This window comes from Fringilla coelebs, assembly GCF_963513975.1.
Source record: "Fringilla coelebs genome assembly, chromosome: 6".
NCBI classification, from domain to species: domain Eukaryota; kingdom Metazoa; phylum Chordata; class Aves; order Passeriformes; family Fringillidae; genus Fringilla; species Fringilla coelebs.
In genome coordinates this window covers 60,498,316-60,517,782 of record NC_140034.1, presented here as the reverse complement: position 1 = coordinate 60,517,782, position 19,467 = coordinate 60,498,316, and the positions used below count along the sequence as shown (strand labels likewise).

Here is a 19,467-nt window from a genome sequence, read left to right as displayed (position 1 = left end):
TTCAGAATTCAAAATTATGCATTGGATGGGAAACAGAACGGAGCTGAAAAAAGTCTGAACAAGTGGAGAGGGGAAGGGTGTAAAGGCAAAGCAATCAGTGGGAGTTCCAAAGAAAATCTGATGCTTGAAAAAGGAGAAATGGAGATCAAAAGATGGCATTTATCAGTAGACATGGAATAAAAAAGGTAGGAGCGATTTAAAAAAAAAAATGTTTTCCAAACCTTGACTGCCTCCTTCAGGAAACCAGAAAAAAACCACGAAAAACAAGAAAAAACAAAAAAAACAAATAAACAAAAATTTGATTACTGAACTGTTCCAGGTCATACTGTATTTATAGATTAAAAGTTACATGAAACAAACATAGGTACAGTGGATGGTTATACACTACCGGAGAAAACCCCGTCTATTAATGTTCTATATTAATTAACATTACTGCAAGTACTGTGTGAACCTGGCATCCCTAAAAACACCAGAAAATGAGATACTTTGCGCTTTAGCATTTCACTCAAAACCCCGACTGTTCAACGTGATTCTACCTTAAGTTTCCCCCAAATCAGCAACAGGAGAACCTGAAATCCTGTGAAAAATCCATAATTGTATTATTTATCACTATCTACTAAAAACACAGAATAAAATATACGGAATTGACAGCTGCTGGTTTGGCTGTGCAGAGCTCTGGACTCAGACATGAAGCTGCCATTGAAAAGATACACTTAATCCTCTTCACTTTCATGGATGCTAACAAGTTACCAAAAATAAAGGAGCATATAGTGTCCAGGAAATAAATCCCTATATTCTCCCCCAGTAAATAGGTATGGACCACTGCAGAGGCTGCTGGAACAGAGCACCTAAATATATTTTGGAGGAGATAAACATATTAAGGAGAGATAATTCCTACAGAAAGGCTCTGGGGACGAGGGGAGCAATGGCTGTGCCAAGCTCAGCGAGCTGCAGGGTGTCAAAGCCAGGAAAGGCTGCTGAGGTTTGTGTTTCACGTGAGCAGTATTTGTTGTGTATCTATTTAGGACATCTAGAGACATGACAAGGGAGGTCATACTTCTTTTAATAACAACAGCAGGGCAAAGCTGGGGACTGGGACTGTGCTCTGCTCTGGGAAGGTGTCTCCTTTATTTTCTGCAAAGCTAAAAAGGTGGGAAACAGTTTCTCAGCTGACTGAGGATTTTCTCTCCTCTCCTTCTAAAACTTCATTGATTTTGAAGATCTTATTTTCATCCAGATTTGGGCCTTTTCTCCTTTATTCTCTTCAGTAGATTTAGAATAAACCTGGCCAGAGGTATTAATTTTTTTTAGCCACTGCTAACTCCACCACCTCCACACCGCGTCCCTCCCCATGCCTCAAGCCCACATGTCTGGCAATGATTTCTGAGGTATTTTCCAAGTCAGGTCTTGATCCTGCATCGTTAAAGTTAATAGGAATTTTTCAGTGTTTTTTTTACAGCACTGTAACTTTATCAGCTTCAATGCACTCATTTCTGATTTACAGCAGTGTGTGATGAATGAGGTCCTTGGCTCTTGGCACCCTGACTTCAGCCCAGCAGAAGGTCTGAGCTGTATATTCCATGCCTACACTGCTAGGTGTGACCCCACACTTAAAAAAGAAAAAAAATTTAGAAATCACATTTTGTGGCTTTACAATTACGTTCCCATGGCAACAGGACCAAACTAGTCATGTCTTTGCTACAAAAACCTCAAACAGTTCATGTATAGGGATTTTCCTTCCTCCTGTAGGATGGAACCCTCCCAGGAACATGAGGCAAAGTCTGTAAGGTCAGGGCAACAGCAGGGTGGAAAGCAGAGAGTCAGAACTGAAGGGACAAACCTCCTCCTCTTCAAACCCAGTCAGGTCCCACCTGTAGTTGAGGCGCATCTGTTTTCTCTTCCAGTGCTCCATAAAGGTGGCAGCTGAAACAACAGTTTAATATGTAACACAGATTACCACATAACTTCATTTCTGTTTCCTCTTATTCAACAGTCAGGTCTGGCTGGGAAACACTGATGTGCCAGGAGCCAAATGTTTTATTCAGGTGAGCTGAAAATAGGGCATTTGTTACATCCACAGCTTCGTGTAGGAAGATGCCTGCAATTTTTAAGGGGTCTAAGAAAGCCAGGCAGCCAAACTTACTTAAATAGTTTTATGTGTAACTAATAATATTATTTGTCTTCATCTGTGAATCCAAAAAACCTGAATCTTATCTGTACAAAATAGGAATGATTTCATTTGTACTCATGGCAGAGTTATTCCCTCAAGGATATAAAGATAAAACATTTTTATATCATTATAATTACATCCACCTAGTGGTCACAATAGAGTGGTTGGCTCTAATCATCACACTCAAACCCAAACACTCGTGTGAAAGAGGAAGCCTTTAAGAGTTTTAATCACTAGAAACCCAGCCATTTTCATTTTGATGGAGAAGGCTCAGAGGAAAAAAAACCTCTTTAAAGCAATTCTTGAGTCCCCATGAATGATCCCAGTCTATATCAGTCTATCTGCCCCTGAGACCGAGCGAGTTCTCAGAGGACATATTTAGATGCTGGGAATACACCAGTGTTGTATAATAAATAAGTGATTATGAAAGAGGCAAGTCTACCAAGAAATGGTGTTCCCAGGGGAGCTTCCCACAGTGAGTATTAACAGATGTGCTCAGAAACATTCGTATCCAGAAAAAACAGAGGCAGGCAGAGGGTAACAAAGTTGAACAGAGAGGAAAGGACACCCTCTTGACTGGAGCCAGGCTGGGGCCATGACATTCATTCGCCTTCCAAGCGAAACTTTCATGTGGAAAAGCTACAGCTGAGCCCCTTCACAAGCCACAGGCTTCCTGTGAATCAGGGTGGCCAGAGCTGTGTCTTGAGAGGGTCCTTGTCTCAGGAACCTGGCATTGCCTCTCCTCTCCTCACAGTTCTCACGCTGGCTGGGGGCTGCAGCTTCCATTTACAGCCAGAGATATGGAACATGAACAAGATGCTGCTGGAAATCCTCCTGTGGCACTGACAGCAGGGCAAAAGGAGAGGACAGCGACTGGAATGCTGGCTTGTTTTGGGAGCCCTGGGGGAAGGTGCCAGGCAGCTGCATCCCCGCTCTGCCACGAGCACCAGCACTTTCCTATTTCAACCATACGTGAATTTAACAACACAAATTCAAAACTGTGTGGAGAAAGTTCTTAGTTTTCCAGTTGAAAAAGACCTTTTTGAAACAATGTTTTGTTTATATGGGATTGTACCACAATAAAACTTTGTGTTGACTCCAAAGAGCTTGAGAAGTTTGACATGCCACTCCAAAACCCTCTCAGATTTTGTGCAGGGCCCAGAACCTGGCTTCTCCAATCTGCCTTACTTTGCTCAAGAGTGTAAAAACTGGATGAAGAGAACCATAGTTGCTTGCTCTGGAAAGAGAGGCAAACTTTTACTTTTTGAATAAGAGGATAACATGCCAAGATCCCTGTGGGGCTCCCAGTAATGGTAAATGAGGGAGATCAAAGCTGACACTTGACTTTCCTTGTGGTACCTGGTAATAACCTCACAGTGCTGCATCTAAAACAATGTTATCCCAAACACAGATCCTGGCCAAAAATTAAAATTAAATTATGCTGATTTGTAGTTAAATCAGTTCAGATGAATGGTAATGTACAAACAGTTCCCTCTGTACTGGAAGAGATAAAAACTCAGGGTGTATTATTAGGATGAAATATAATCCAGAACAGGTTATGTTAATTCACAATGAGGTGTACAGGGGTGCTTGTGCTGCTCTGACTGCTGCTGGGAATGCGTGGCTATCAAAGCTCCTCTCCCCCAGAGCCCATTCCTGGAGCAAGGAGGTTCCCCATCCCTCACCCAGCAGGGAGGGGAGAAGCCCTCTGTAAACATTTCTGAAGACATCCTCACAGAGACGTCATGAGAGAGTTCATATTTTGACCCAAGTGCCAGAGACATGCCCAGAAAGGGCTCAAAGCATGAGGGCAGCATCAGGATGAGGAAAAATCCCTCTGCACCACTGTTCCCTCTTCCCAGCCTCCTTACATGATGTCTGCCTGCTGATAAACCTAATTGCATCTCGGAGCACACTCAGGAATCAATGTTGGTTTGTTCTGAAGATGCTAAAGGCCATTACACTTCCCCCCAGAACCCTCCCCTCAACCCCAGAGTACATTAATACATTTCTTCTGTAATGTTCTAAAGTGGAAGCTGGCTCTGCAAAGAGAATTTTTTTTTTTTTTGGCAAGCTGTGCAATCTTGTTAATGAAATTTTGACATACCACGCAGCATTTTTATGACAGATGCTTAACAATTTCATTTGCTATTCAGCTTCAGCAACTTTTTGAATTTTAGCCTCCAGTCCAGAATATAAATTTGGGTGTGACAGTTTCATGGGAAAGGAAAAAAAAAGGAAGAAGAAAAAAAAAAGATAAATTCTTTCTATCATTTACTGCCTGTGTATAAATATACTGCTTTATCTCCTCTGTTTCTTCCGTTGTATTTTTAATAATTAAAAGCTTAACATCAAGGCATAGATCTTCTTACCCCAGAGAGCCATGAAGACTGAGAAGAAGACAGTTGCAGGGTTATCAAACAGATGACTCGCACGGGCAGTGGCACAAGCAGAGCTCATCTTCCAGTAACTGCACGTTTTGTCACACAGGGGACACATGGTGATGTTGTTTCTCTGGTCACACATCTCCATACTGCAACAAAGCCACAAGAGAAGGTAAAAGCATGGTCAGGATGGCTCCAGTTTTGTGCTCTGGTGATCTTTTCTCCTCTGGACAGCAGCTGCTTCTGTAGGATCATTGGATACGATCCTACACCACTGCAGGGGCTGAAATCTTCATGTCAGGCTGTCTCCCTCCCTCCTTCCTGCCCCAGAGCCATAAGGCTCTATGCTCTCTACTCTCAGATCTTACAGAATAAAATAAATAAAAATAAAATAAAACACTCTTGTTTTATCTACAGTGATAGATAAGGTACAAGGGAAGTGCTGAACATCAAGAGACTGGAGTTCAACCAATTTATCTCCTCTGTGCTCCATCTGTGAAATAGCAACAGTGACCCTCCCTTTGACTTTCTTCAACTGTTGGAAGCACTACAAAGCAATCTTAATGAACAAAAAAAAATTAAATCTATTTTTTGGTACCCATTATCTGCTTTGTTATTCAGGGCTGGTGCTTGTTGTACAAACCATGTAATTTGCATCTCTAGCTGATGATGCATGCAGGGCGAATAATGCAAAATCAGAGGGCTTTAAAAATGTTTTAATACAAAACTTGCTGAAAGATTAAAAGTAGGAGGACATCCAGATTTTGTTGATGTGATCACAGTAGCTCATTTGAGAGATGCATATTCTTGATGCATCTCTCTGTCACACAATGCCCTCCTCAGCACTCTCTGCTGGGAAAGCACCAAACCCCCTCATTAGCAGAATTTTGCTGGTTTGTTTAAACATAATGATCTGAGTTTGGGAAAAAACCCAACCACCTGAGCAACCGGCCAAGAATTATTTTTAGGACATCAATGCAAACTGCCCAAGTAATAGTAACAATGAATGCTAATGAGATAGAAATGGGCTGCTCTGTGCCCTTGGGAGAGCTCTGTGCCTTACTGGAAGCTGAGATCAGGGGGCCTGTGGAGGTGGATTCATTTGAAGCACAGCTTCCAAAAGATGAAGCGTGAGGATGGAGAGTTTTAGGAGCACACCATCCTGCTGCAACAGCCAGCTGGGACAGATGGGAATGAGGACTGGGGTGAAGGGATGTGGGTGGCACAGGACAAAACCCAGGAACAAGAAACCCCAATTTCAGCTGTGCTTGGCCTAGATATTACTGGCAAAATATTTCTAAAGCGAGGCAACTTTGAGCTTGAAGTGCCCTCCAAGAGCAGAATCTATTTATCCATCCATTACCTGGGTATATTCTCATCCACAGTTGCACAGCCATAGAGGAAAACAATAATCCCTACAATTGAAGCTGGAATGAGCATTTGTGTATAAACTCCCAGCCAGGCAAAATATAGCCCGATCTTCTCTCCAAAGTATTTTCTGAAATACATTTAGAAAAAAAAGAGAAAGAAATGAGAGAGACATGTTTCCTATTTCTTAAAATATAACGTGGCTAAAATTATGAATCACATCTGGATTAGGCATGGAGAAAGTAAGATGACCTGTGGGAATTTTTTTCTTCTCAGAGGACTCTCTTTCTCATGATGCCTGGAGTCTATCCAGAGATACAGGCACCCTGAAAACAAGTTTGTCCCACTGGTCATTTTTGCCCCACTGTGTTTCTGTTGTGCAAATCGGTATCTTTGGACCTTCTGTGAGTGAATCCTCTTCAAAAGGCGCCTCATTTTCCTCAGAAAGTCTTATCATGAACAAGCAAAATTAATTAAAAATATTTCCCCCGCGAGCTTTCACTCTGTGTGGGATATATCAGCACGTTCTAAACTCACAGAAGGCTCCTTTTCTCCCAGTGAATTTCCCATTCTCTGGAATCCCCCGGGGTGAGGGGGCACAGAGGGCAGCATCCCCCCAGGGGCACAGGGCACGAACGTCCCTGCAGAGCTTCCTCTCTGCCAGGGCTGAACTCTCACCTCACCAGGTCGATGGGCTGGTATTTATAAAACACTCCATAGCTGGCCCACTCCTCGCACAGGAGCTGGAAGACAGAAAGGCACGAGAAAGGTGAGAGTTGAAGCGCCGCCGGGTTCTGCCCTGGGGCCGCAGGCCCCGCAGGCCTCACCACGCCGGGGCTTCGGCCCGCGTCCTGCCAACACACGCAGCCTGAATTAAATATTAAAAGTAAATGTCGTGGTTTGGCACACTCCAACAGAGAGATGGACTCCAGCACGTTGAAAGGCTCTTCAGCAGCTGGACTGATGGACACCTAGGCAGAGATAGGGGCAGCAGTGCTGGTTTTGTGATCCCTAGGCACAGCCACCTTCTCCTGACATCCAAGCTCAACCTCCCCTGACACAACCTCAGGCCATCTCACTATAATTCAGCCTCCAGCAAGAGGTGCTGGGCTGAGGTGCCTCAAAGGCTGCATTTAAATTTTTTCTTCAGCTTTAAACCACAAGAAGCCGATGATTTCCACTCTTCCTTTTTGTCAGGATGTGGGCCAAGGAAAACAATGATCCCCGTTACTGATTTGCAAAACTGAATGCCTCACAAAAATAGGTTCCTCTGAGACCTTCAACTTATCCTCTATTTTGTAAAATGTATAAATAGTGCTTCTCAAACCTCACTTTCGTCCCTCATTCAATTCAGCCAACAGAGTGAACAAGAAATGAAACTCAATGGGGAGCAAAGACCGAAACCAGTACCAGTACAGGGAGGGCAACAGGATGAATCTTGTTCCTCAACCAAACAGGATGTTATTCCCTAAACTCCAGGCTATTTTATCATGGGAAACTTGACAGATGTCAAACTCCTACATGTCTCCAGTGAAATGCAGCAAGAAGAAAAGGGCAGACCGGAGCCTGGCCACTGCCCATGCCCATCCCTCCTGCTCACACTTGATCACAGAGAAGTCCCAGAGCAAACCATGTTCCTACAGCAATTTTGGAATTCTCCTGCCAAACCATTAATGGAGAATTTCCAAGCTGAAACGCTGGACTTATACAAATGGCTTGACTCATTAAAAACCCCAAAAAACCAACAAAGCAACTTCTTAGCTTTTACAGAAATATGACGTCAAAAATGTAAACGGGATGTAGGTTTTCCCCTCTGCAACCCAAAATCATTAATCATTATTAATTTCCTTACAGCAGTAAGGGCAGGAATTTAAACTTAACAGCAGTCCTTTGTTAAACAGCAATATTGTTGCAAATTTTATTTTTATTCTGCTTTAGGTTTCTTTCAACCATACTTTCCAAAGGTTTAAGGCCAACTACCTATGTCTGGGAAGCAATGATTTGGGACACCTCAACATCCGCATGCAGCATTAGATAAGCCCCTTCCATCTCTCTCTCTCTCTCTCTCTCTCTGTCTCTCTCTCTCTCTATATATATATATAATTTAATCTTTAAAACTAAGTTTATGCTGGAAATTAGATTCCTTTTCTGTGATCCAAGCTGGTCAGCCATATCAGGAAAACACTAAGCTGAGGAGGTTTTGCATCAGTGCCATGTTTTAGTTTTATGCAACTTGAAACCAGATTTGTGCCTAAAGTACAAATGAATTATCTCATTTATCCTGACATTTATCAGCCTGATATTCAAAGCACAGCTTCAAAGACATGATTAGAGGAGATCAGCACACTAAACCTAAATATTTACTTCATTTCTAGGCCTCAAATCTTTAATTTTCTTGTTAAAAAAGGCACAGGCCTGGTCTGGTGCTGGATAAGATTAAAGAAAGCTTCAAGAAACCAGAAGAGACATGCCAAAACACACCAAAAGATTATTTGATGGAACTGACAGTCAAAAGCCAAGGTAAACACTTCCAAACATACAATGAACTTGTGAAATTAGTGAATTTGTGAACTTTGAGATGTTAGTAATGCAGAAGATAATCTGGACACTTTCAGAAAACATAGACTTTCATTCTATTTTTAGTTGAGTGATGTGTTGCTTAATAATGAAAAAACAGATGTGTGGTATTTTTAACACAAATCAATAGAGGGAGAAAAATACCATTCACTGCCTTTTGATGAGCCATTTGCACCTGAAGGACCAGCACACTGTCAATTTTTGGAACCTATTTTTATGTATAAAGCCTGAAGGTCTTTAAATCTGCTTTTCCTATGACCTGAATGTTCACAGCATTTCTTTGGAGAAAAAAATCATGCAACAAACAGGAAAGGCAAAGTGTCAGGCTGAAACCCCAGCATATACAACACCCAAATTTATTAACTCCTCCTGAGAGCTGGTTGCCACCTCTCCACTTCAGTTTTTGTCTGATGCACAGTTTTTGACTGATGCAAAAGCCACCCTTCTTTGGGGAAGTGTGATGGGGAGGATGAAGTTACTGAGCTTTGAATTTAAGAAATCAGCCTTTCCACAAAGGGTGAAAAATTTGGTTTTTTGCTCATACTTCCACTATAAAGTACTACTTCCTACTTCCTTAGGAAAAGTACTTCCTTAGGATAATTTCTATTTGTTTTACCACAGTGAACAAATGTTTTTCATACACAGACAATAAAACCACAAAACTTCAGCAAAAAGTGATGCAATGCCTCAGTGTACACCCACAGGACAGCTTCTGGCTGCAGAGCACACATTAAAACATTGCTGAGGACCTCTTATTCCTAAAAAATATTCAATATTAATCTCTCCCAATCACTTTCATGCTTATGTGCATAAACTGCCTCTGCCTCCCACTCCTCCAATTCTGATCCTCATGCCATGGAATGAAGCAGGATTTTGCCCAATACAGACAGCAGAGTATGACTGAGCATGCTCTCATCAGAGCTGAGCTGAAATGACATTACCTGAACATATATCAATATTCTTGCCAATGTGGCATGAAACGTATCTTTACTGAGCTGGGTATTTCATACATATCCACACTACTTTCCACATTTGGGCAAATTTAAATGCTGCAAAGCACATTTTTTTTCTTAAACTGCTAAGCGTTTAGTGCCTTTTTGCAGCATTTTCTGTGGGATTTTGGCAAAAACATCCAGATTCCAACAGGTCACTCTTCAGACTGGGATTCTTGTGAATATGTTAAACCCCCCAGTGCATCAACTTACTTTTCTGTCATTGGGCTCCACGTTTTCACCTTCATAGTCACCCTTTAAAGAGAGAGAAAATCTGCGTCATCCAGCTGCTTGTGCCAAGAACTGCTCTGATCCTGCATACCCACGTCTCCCACTCACTTAATGCATCAAAACCAGAAAAAGCAATCTGTAAAATAATGCTGTATTTTAGGAGCCCATTTGTCACGGCACACTTTGTCTTCTGTCGTCAGGCACATTAGGAGAGAGCAATGGTGTCTGTCATGGGGGGAAAAGGAATGAATAAGTGATAAAGGTGGCCTAAAAATGTCCAGGGAAAGGATGCGGTATTGCCATGGTATTTGGGGTTCAGCTCAGTCCGCTGGAAAGAGAAGGAACCAGCTGAGAGAGCTGCTCCCTCTCCAGACTCTCCAAACACTCAGGGTTGATTAGATTTGAGGTTTTAATTTGGAGCTATTTTTTGAGCAAACTAAGACAATAAATAACTTCTATACAAGACTATCAGCAGCTGTCCAAAGATGTGAGGCTAGAACAGGAAGAGAAGTTTATTTAAACTTACTTTCTTGATTTCTACACAGCCCTGCTGTAGTTTGAGAGCCCTGACATGTATGACAAACATCAGGCAGAGAAAGATGCTGCTCTGCTCTTGGGTGCTCCAAGATAAAGCTTTCACAGTCCCGTGTAAAACCAGTGCGAGTGTGGGGAGCAGAAAACCAGGAAGACACACTTCAGCCTCAAATCCCAAGCCAGAAAACCAGCACTGGGCTCCACAGTGGACACTCACACTCAGCTCAGGCGTGAGCAGTGTGACAGCCAGCCCCTGTGACATCTGCCAAGCTTTTCTGCAGGCTAAGAGCGTGTGCTTGTCAGTTCAAGTTTCACCCTGAACCTCTAAATCAGAAGGACACCAGCACCCAGCTCTGTGCACCTCTGACAGGATGGGGGTCCTAGCTTGTCCTGAGTGCCACCAGAATTCCTGAGCTCTCACTGACCCTCTTGATGAGCACCACAGCAGAACACACTCTTGACAGCTCACTGAGCTGCTCAGAAGCAAATTTCATCAGTAGGAAGGTCTCCAGACACATCCAGCCCATGGAATATGCACCATCAGATCCTTGCTTATGGTTTTACCTGGTTGCACAGATGCACAGCTACTGACACCTCCACAGGCAGATGTGGCCAAGGGAACCAGCTACTTGGTGCCCTGGTAAGAAATGTGTTTCCTGGCACTGGTGCCAGATATCTTGGGGGCAGAATGTCAGGAAACAACAGGAGAATTTCATTTGCTAAAACACTGTAACATCTCTTCTAATGTTACATTCAAATTTATGAACACTGTAACAACTCTTCTAATGTTAAGTTCAAATTTCTGATCATCGTGGGTAGAACCGAAGTGGAGAATTCCTTAAAAGCGAGCAGAGGGATGGAAACAACATGCAGAAGTTACTGCAGTCATGACACAAGTGAGAAGAAAGTCAGTCATGTTTGGGATGATGCCACCAACACGTCACACTTGAGGGATTTCTTGGTGACAGACAGCAGACGTGTAAAACATATTGCGAGATCACTTACGTCATGCAGAGGATATGCAGCACTGTAAACTCCATTGGCAAGCAGGCTGGTGATCCCTTGAAAAATAAAGACATAATAGTTATTTATAATTTCAAGGTTAGACAGCCTCACTTCATCATCCTTCCAGGAGATTTCCCTCAAAATAACAGCCATTTGATCAGATAATGATTTTGCTGCCATCTCATTCCTTTCCATGTAGTTTCATTTTTAATCATATAGGTTATTATACATGACTCATTTTATGAAATGGAAAACTGCAGAGAGCAAGAGGAAGTCATATATATCTGAGAATCAAGAATTAGAAGCCAATGACTTGGAATTAGTCATTAAAATAAATTACATTTTCTGAAAAGTCAGTTTGATTTAAGGGCAAGCCTGAAGATTTGAAAGTGTAGCAGAAGGCTGGATCACAAGAATATGGCTGGAATTGATGGACAGGGAAACCCACATCCACACGCATCACCCACACAAAGTTTTGAATTCAGGTTTCAGATTGATCAGAGAAATTGTAGGGAAAGCCTTTGCGAAGACCTTTGCGTAATACTTACCATATTTACCACATTTTCGTCTTTTATTTAAAAGGGCAGTTTCCTTCTTTCTTCCCTCTCCTTTCCCTGTTTACACAGCCGTTTATTAGTGACATGCATGAGGCTGAAGGCAATTAGTGCTTCATCTATTAAATGTCTGTGGCACAAGGGACTGGGAGGAGTCCTGCCTTTCCCAGGGGTGGTGTCACTCCTTAACTGGGGGCCAGAGGGAGGAGTTGGTGTGGAAGTTTGGAGGAGTGCTGCACCACCCCCAAAGGTGGCTGGACCTGGGCCTTTGGAGGGCTGTAGCTCATTAATTCCCTAATGTTCTTTCCTCCTGCAGCTGCTGGCTTCAATAGAGCTAGTTCCAATTCTGTTCACCATGCCTAGGGGCATCATGTTGTCCATGAACATACATTTGGGGATGGAATGAACCAGTTTTGGGTGCTGAGTCAGAGCTAAGTCAAGCACTTGTCTTTGTGCAGGGCAATGGTGATTAATGCCAATCGGAAAAACAAAATTTATATAAATCTGGCCACTGGCATTGGGGAGGATTTGAAAAGACTTTTAAAAACAAAAGAAAAATTAGATGTTCTGGTGAGCTCCATGCTGCCTGTCAGCTCACGGCTAAGAAAAGCGTGTGGGACTGGGTGTGACTATGAACTAGGAACCAGCTCACTGTAGAGTCATTTGTGATTGCTCTTGAAATGAGGATTGTTCAAGTTCATTAATATTTTCAAGATACTAATCACCTGCTGGAGGAGCAGCTCCAGGAGAGTTCAGTATCTTGCAGATACTGATATTAATTTTCAAAGCCCTACTTAAGATTATGCAGATCTATGAATTGTCTGCAAATGTTTCCACACTCCTGGCAGAAACAACTGGTGAGCAGATAAATGATTTTTCTAGGGCTGTGAGAAGAGCTACATAGTCCCCTTCTACTACAGATCTGGATTTAAAAGTGAAGCCAGATTCACATTTTCACAAAATTTTCCCAATAAATAACAAAGGCTGCAGTGTTCCCCTGGGCAGCTGCTTTTTTCCTGCTGGGCAGCAGTGCTGCAGCATTATCTGTGTTTGTTTAAATCTGTTTGCCACCTCTGCTGGGTTGTAACCCAGCATTCCAGCACTGGAACACAAAGGAGCTGATTGAGTTTTGCTGGGCTGGCCTGGTGGCATTTTTATTAGCAATATGGTGCGGCCTTGCCAGTCTCAGGTAGAAGGACCATCCAGGAATCCTAACACTCTACCATACATGAGCGTCTTCCCTATTCAACTAATCTCTGCTGTGCTTCCCATTTACTAGACCACAAAAAAAAAAAAAAAAATCAACTGAGAAATCAACTCCAAGGCAAGAATTCAAACTGAGCCGTGTGACCTTCCCCTTTCAAGAGTCCAAAGATGTAATTTCCAGTGAAAATGATCCAGCACCAGACTAAAAAAGGGTCTCAAAAGTCACAGAATAATTTGAATTTCCCATGCTACAGAGGACAGCACTTCTGTTAATACTGGCTGGACACCAAATTTTAGTGTATATTAGAAGTCAACAATTGTGCATTGTATGTTGTTACTTCAACACAAAAGTCAAAGCATGGAAATAATTTGTGGCGTAATTGTTCTTCTATTATTTGATGTCTTTCTAAGCAGCTGATGGGTCAATATTGAACAGAACTACCTGTAATTCAAGTTCCTATTGTTTTATTTAACTTCTTGTAGGCAAATACATGCCATAACAGATTTCAACAGTTACCAAACATTTTCTTCCATGTTTACGCACTTTTCTCACTTTGTTTGGGAATCCACCCTTCCACCTTATTTGTTTGGCTGTACCATTAACTATTTGTTAACTTTGGTCCCACAGTCAAGTGTGTATCTGTGTATCATGTATAAAATAAAGTGTATAACAGCTGAGCAGGATCAGCTGCCAACAAATCTTCAAGGTGGCCTGATTTGCAATTCATCTTTATTAAGAGTTTAATTCTTACAGCACAAACCCTAGGGCTGAAATCCTGAAACTCTTGGTCATGGTAGTACAAACTTCACATCCCCTCACTTGCAGCACCTGCTCTGAGGGCTGAGGTGCCCAGCTCCAGCGCAAGCCTTGGCCCCTGGCTGCTCCAGGGGGCTCATCTCAGTTCCACTCAGGACAGTCACCAGTCAAGACCATTCCCCTCAAGTCACTGGAAAACCATCCCACTATAAAATGTGGGGCTCCTGCTTGAATGAAATGGGCCAAGCCACAGATTTTCACTGCAGGTATTGGATTTCACAGAAATACCTTCAATCCATTTAGGGTGTATAGAACACAGAGCACATCTCATCTGCTGGCTTATGTCACCATACATCCTAAGTCACATCTGCATGGGCTATATGGTCACTTACCATTTAATTTAATCTATAAATTCACATTTGAGAAAATGTCAAACAGCTGCCTAAATTGAATCAGATTTCCAAATAAAACAATTACATCCACATAAATTGAATTAGAGAGCAGGGGGAAAACCTAAACTCCACAGCCATTTACAACATACAATTATTTTCAATACCTGAAAAAGATATTGATCTTAAAGCTAAATAAAGTTCCTTACCCATGCTATATTTTGCTTTGGTACATGTCGTTCTTTTCAATATTTCATAAACCTATAGAAGCAAAAGAAAAGACAGGGTTACTTCAGACACCGCCAGAGAAAAGCACAATCTTTTTGTGTACAGCTCAAATATTGGCCAAACCAAGATGTGGATGAAGTCATCACTCTTTAATAAAAGTCATGGTGTTCAGGAGAGCGGGGCTCAGAGCTCTCTGTACTGTTTTCTGTACAGGAGAGAAAAGCTTAGCTAAATAGTCAGCTACCAGGAGAACCGATGGGGGCAAACAGGGTTACATCTGCCCCTGGCACAAGAGAAATACAATTTTTGCTCATGTTAGCCATCGATTAGAGCTCAGGGGTGTTCTTCCACCTGGAGCAGCTCTTCCCTGGCCTCCAAGGGCACAGGCTGGCTCCATCCCAAGGAGCTGCTCTGGGCTCACGGCGTGTACACAGCACGCAGCCGTTTATCAAACTGGACTAACACAGGCTGACCTTAACGTCTCTGAGCCTGCCTGACCTCAGTGGCAAAACAGATGTATTTATTTTGGGATTTATTGCACTTATTGTCGAGTAACCTTTGCACAGCGCAGCAGGCTGCCCACAAGGTTCAGCTTTTGGCCGTTCCTGTGCAGCAATGCTCTCTGGCAGGGCAGGCAGGCAGCACAGGGAAACCTGGAGCAAAGGCACCTCCTGCCCCCTGCCTGGCCTGTCAGCGGAGCTAGGGACAGTTTCCCAGCTCCCTAATCTGTGTGCTAACTTGACTCTTGCCCAATTCACTGGAGGAAGCAAGCGAGGGCATCCAGGGCAAGTCCCACAGCTCATCCCAAGTCTACATACAAGTCTGTCGTCTTGTAACCCCAGTGAATTAAAGGGCTGTCACAGAGAGATTTTCAGTTATATAATACATTTATTTTATTTTCTTTTTTAATAACTAAAAGGTCTTTGGCTTAGTTTCTATTCATCAAAGACTCATGGGTAGTGACTAGATTCCTGTTCATTTCGCAGTAGGTGGAAGGGTCAATATTTGCACTGTGGTTCAAAAATACATTTGAGAAAGGCAGGGGAGAACTTTAAGAAAGAAGAATACAAACAGCAATGCACACAGAATAAAATGATGTTGGGAAACATTCAATATGTTCTTCATTACTGGGTGATTTGCAGGGATTTCACACAAAGCAGCACAGAACCAGCATTATTCTTATATGCCCAGTGTTCTTTCAGTTGTTTAAAAACCCCTTGTCCCTCCTTTTCCTCTCAGCCTCTGCTCTGAGCTCCTGCTTCAGTCCATTTTCCAGTCAGTCTTGCTCACTCTCTTGTTCCATGGAGCCATTTTGTCTTGCTGCCTTGCTCAGCTTGTCATGAATTTGAACTCTTTATTTGTTGAGTTCTTTGCACTTAAAAGATTTTTTCCCTGTACATCTGGACATATCAAAGAAAGCCTATAAACAAAAGCCAGGCTTTTTTTCCCCCTCAATCTCAAGTTAAATGTTATATTTGCAAATAAACCAAATCAATATTTGTCTTTTTCTTCCCCATTTCTGTGCTCCTTCATCTGCCTCCCCTAGTCCAGCTCACTTCACCCCCATAACCAGTGCTCACATCAAACCCCTGCTCTTCAGGCTGGTGGGGAACTACACTGTGGAATAAGCTGGAACTTCAGAGCAGGAAAGTGAAGTTGGATATCTTACACCCCTTATCACCACAGCAATGAAAGGCAGCTCTGACTGGGATATAAGCTCTTTTGGAAACCACTTGGCATCCCGAAAGGCTGAAGTTAAATATACGATAAAAGCATGCTGGCAGTCACATTCCAAGGCGCCAGTTAGGAGCAGTGTAATGGGGCAAAGAGTCCCTGTTATCCTCTGAAATGTGCTGCAGCCAGGGCTGCTTGGCATGGCCCCTTCCAGCTGCCCTGGATGTCACACGAGCTGGCCTTTCAATTCCTCCTTTGGTGGCTATAAATGAGGCTACACCTTCTTCTCCAGCTCTATTTTGTGTTTTGTAAGTCAGATAAAAGCCATCAACCTCAATACTTTCAATACCACCATTACAGAGAATTTCCCCCCCAAAACGAAATAATATTCCCTGTAAATACCTGGCTGTTTTGTTGGAATTTGTCTCAGGATATTTAGCGGCATTTTGCAAAAAGAACAATGTATAGTTACAAAAAGTTAAACCCCTTGAGGGTGCAGGCAGCTGGTGGGCAGAATGAGTGGCAAAATCTAAACATTCCCAGCTGGTGATATCTCTACTAAGAAAATTACCCATGAACTAGAAAGAAGATCCAAATTATTTTCCAAAAGGCAGCAACCTGTTGGCATCAAACACTACTCAGCACTAAATCTGGAATCATTTCAGTACCTGATGGCACAGGAGATCCTTGGCATTTGGTTAAGAAAGATAAACTTGAACAGGCATTGCACTAAAGCTGTTAACACCACGACTGAGGCAATATCCACCATAAATTATTTATAGGCAGTACTTACTATAGTGCTTCTGGTTTTACTGTCAAAGAAGGAATCTTTGTCAGACAAATCAAATCTGTTAAAAGATTAGAAGGAAGCCTATTAGGTCAAAAAAAAAAAATCAGTAATTTCCTGTTCTTGTTGACCCCTTCAATATTTTCATTTCTCCTGGGGATCTCTCAGAGCTCAAATTAAAGAACAGCTTGTGGAAACCCTGTTAAAAAGCAAGTCCAACCCAACTCCCACAATTCCACAATTAAAACAGGCTGCTTATACATTTCACTGGTTTTACGTCTCTATAGGTTTTTCAGCACAAAAGAGAGTGTTGATGCTCATTTAAGTTGAATCCCTGACCACTGCTGGCCTTGAATTTCCCCTCCTAATCTTTAATTTTCCCTGTGAGGCCTCCGTTTCCTTCCTCATCCAGCAGAGACACAGGTGCTGTTCCTAGAAAAACCACCTGCAAACAGTGTGAGGCCCATCCATGTCCACCCTCAGGAGCACATTCTAGACCTTCCCTGAACCTCCAGGAATGCCCTACATGCAGCCAACACACAAAGACACTTCCTGCAAGCCCAAGGACAGGCCAAGATGTCACACACACTGCCTGGCCCGAGCCCATCAGTGCTCTGCATCTCTGGATGAAACACTCAAAGCCCTGGGGGTGCAGCGAAGAGATCCTGCCCTAGGACTGCTGTTTGTTCCAGCTGGCACATCCATAAACACGGCCTTCAAAGTGACTCCTCTGGGATGCTGGCCAGGGAAGAGCAGCAGCAGAGCAATCCAGGGCAGGAGAAGCTTTGGCTGGGCTCTACCTCGTGATTTTTTCCCTACACCCACATTTACAGCTGTTCTTGCTGATCTGGGATTGATGGCAAAGCCACCTCTGACTTCACAGCACTTCAAAGGCAAGGCCTGGTTGGCACTACCTGTGTCAGCTGCCCACACCAGACATATGAAATTATTCTGAAATTTATCAACCCACATCTCTGGGTACAAGTTTTACTGAGCATTTTATTTAATGTGGAGAAGAGACTGTTATAAATCACATTATAAATCCCCTTTTGGCAGCCCAACAGGTGAAGTGTAGAGTTATACAGATGCACATTAAGTGCCGCAACAGCAGCTAAAACACGCAGAGTTTTCTCTGCAGAGATTCATTCCTCAACAGCAAGACAAAAAATTCCCCCAAGAAGTAAATTTACTGCAAAATGGAAATATTCTTTGCAGCAATGCCCACCAAAGTGTTGGTGCTCATGTTCCCAATCACTCTCTGGTGCCTGAGCTGCTGTCAGAGAGGCTGGAACCTGTGGACATTCAGGGAAGGCTTTCACTCACAAGTGCTGCTTCTCTCTGGAGAAGGGGTAGGAGAGGCGCTTCACCGTCTGGGGTTTGTGCTCTGCTACTTTGGGCTGGATGGGCTCCGTTATTTTTTGAATCACTGAATTAATCTTTTTCAGGAGGCCGTGGGTCTGGTTGATCTGATACATCTGAGGGGGCAAAGAGAAAAAAAACCAAACAGTGAAACTTTACTGCTTTTTGGTTATCCATAGGTCAGAGTGAACTGAGAGAAGCAACCAGCAATTAGATAAATATATCACAATAAACTATTGAGGAGTGAAGTTTACATTCTTGAAATCATCCAGAAAGAAAGGGATGGGAAAGTCAAACCAAGGGTTAGGGAACCGCAGGATGACAACAGACTTTTTTATGTAACTGTGCTTCTGATTAAAATCCCCGGTAAGTGAGGCAATAATGGCGATTAATATGAAATCCAAACCAAAAGTGTGGTTTTAGTGTTGTAATAAATGATGCTGGGCTTGGAGACTGTCTCTGGCTCCATTATGGACTTCTTTGTGCAGCCTGGGACCTGCACTTAGTCTGTGTTTAAATATTAATCCATCTCTGAGCTGTGCCCATTGAGCAGGTAGCTATCTATCTATCACAGGTGATTTAGAATTGATGAAAATACACTGTCATTCCTTTAATGATATTTCAAATATTCTGAAAGGTAATTTATTTTGTGGTTGAGTGGCCCCAGCTCCTGCAAACATGACTGACTGTGTATATGAATAGTCACTAAACCCAGCGAGACAAATCCTATCCTTGTGTTCAGTTTTAGCAGTCTTCAAGTGAGAAAAAAAATGTCTAAAAGGCACACAGAAATTTCACCATCAATTGAAACCTCTTCTTTTAAAACACACTGAGGATGAAATCCCTCTCATCATCTACAGACAGTGGTAGCAGCCGGAAATTCTTAATTTCCATTATTCCCTCCACTTTTTCCCTCTGCTGCCCCAAGCAAGTACATTTGTGGCTTTCATTTCTGGTGCACATCAGTTAATTGTTTTGAAAATGCTCGTGGAAAGAGAAGTCTGGATTTATAAGATGCTCTGAGAGGAACATATGTTTAAACTATGCTTTCATAAGAAAATAAAGGCTCACCTTTTTTGTGGGCATCTTGAGCTTAAGGAATTCTGCCTCTCGACACAATACATTCCATGGTGCATGTATTTTTACAAATCCAATCCCATGGATTTTGGTCTTAAAAAAAAAAAAAAAGAAAAAAAAAAGTAGGGGAAAACGTTACTGATGAGAGGAAATTAAATACATTACCCCTTGTGAT

General features: G+C 42.6%; 1 protein-coding gene across 5 annotated transcripts in view; it reads right to left on the bottom strand.

Moving 5' to 3' along the window:
- ANO1 (anoctamin 1) overlaps nt 1-19,467 on the bottom strand; it is a 71,987-nt gene that overhangs the window by 16,022 nt on the left and 36,498 nt on the right. For 3 of the 5 annotated variants that reach the window (XM_084208222.1, XM_084208223.1, XM_084208221.1), the window contains exons 4-13: nt 19,287-19,385; nt 18,180-18,331; nt 16,863-16,917; nt 14,377-14,428; nt 11,262-11,317; nt 9,705-9,746; nt 6,601-6,665; nt 5,918-6,052; nt 4,543-4,703; nt 1,841-1,923 (exon numbers count right to left, since the gene is read on the bottom strand). In XM_084208222.1, coding sequence (XP_084064348.1) covers nt 1,841-1,923; nt 4,543-4,703; nt 5,918-6,052; nt 6,601-6,665; nt 9,705-9,746; nt 11,262-11,317; nt 14,377-14,428; nt 16,863-16,917; nt 18,180-18,331; nt 19,287-19,385 — 900 coding nt within the window. Of the gene's footprint in view, nt 1-1,840; nt 1,924-4,542; nt 4,704-5,917; nt 6,053-6,600; nt 6,666-9,704; nt 9,747-11,261; nt 11,318-11,809; nt 11,876-14,376; nt 14,429-16,862; nt 16,918-18,179; nt 18,332-19,286; nt 19,386-19,467 lie in introns of all 5 variants that reach the window. The other 2 variants (XM_084208224.1, XM_084208225.1) reach the window with 1 other exon arrangement.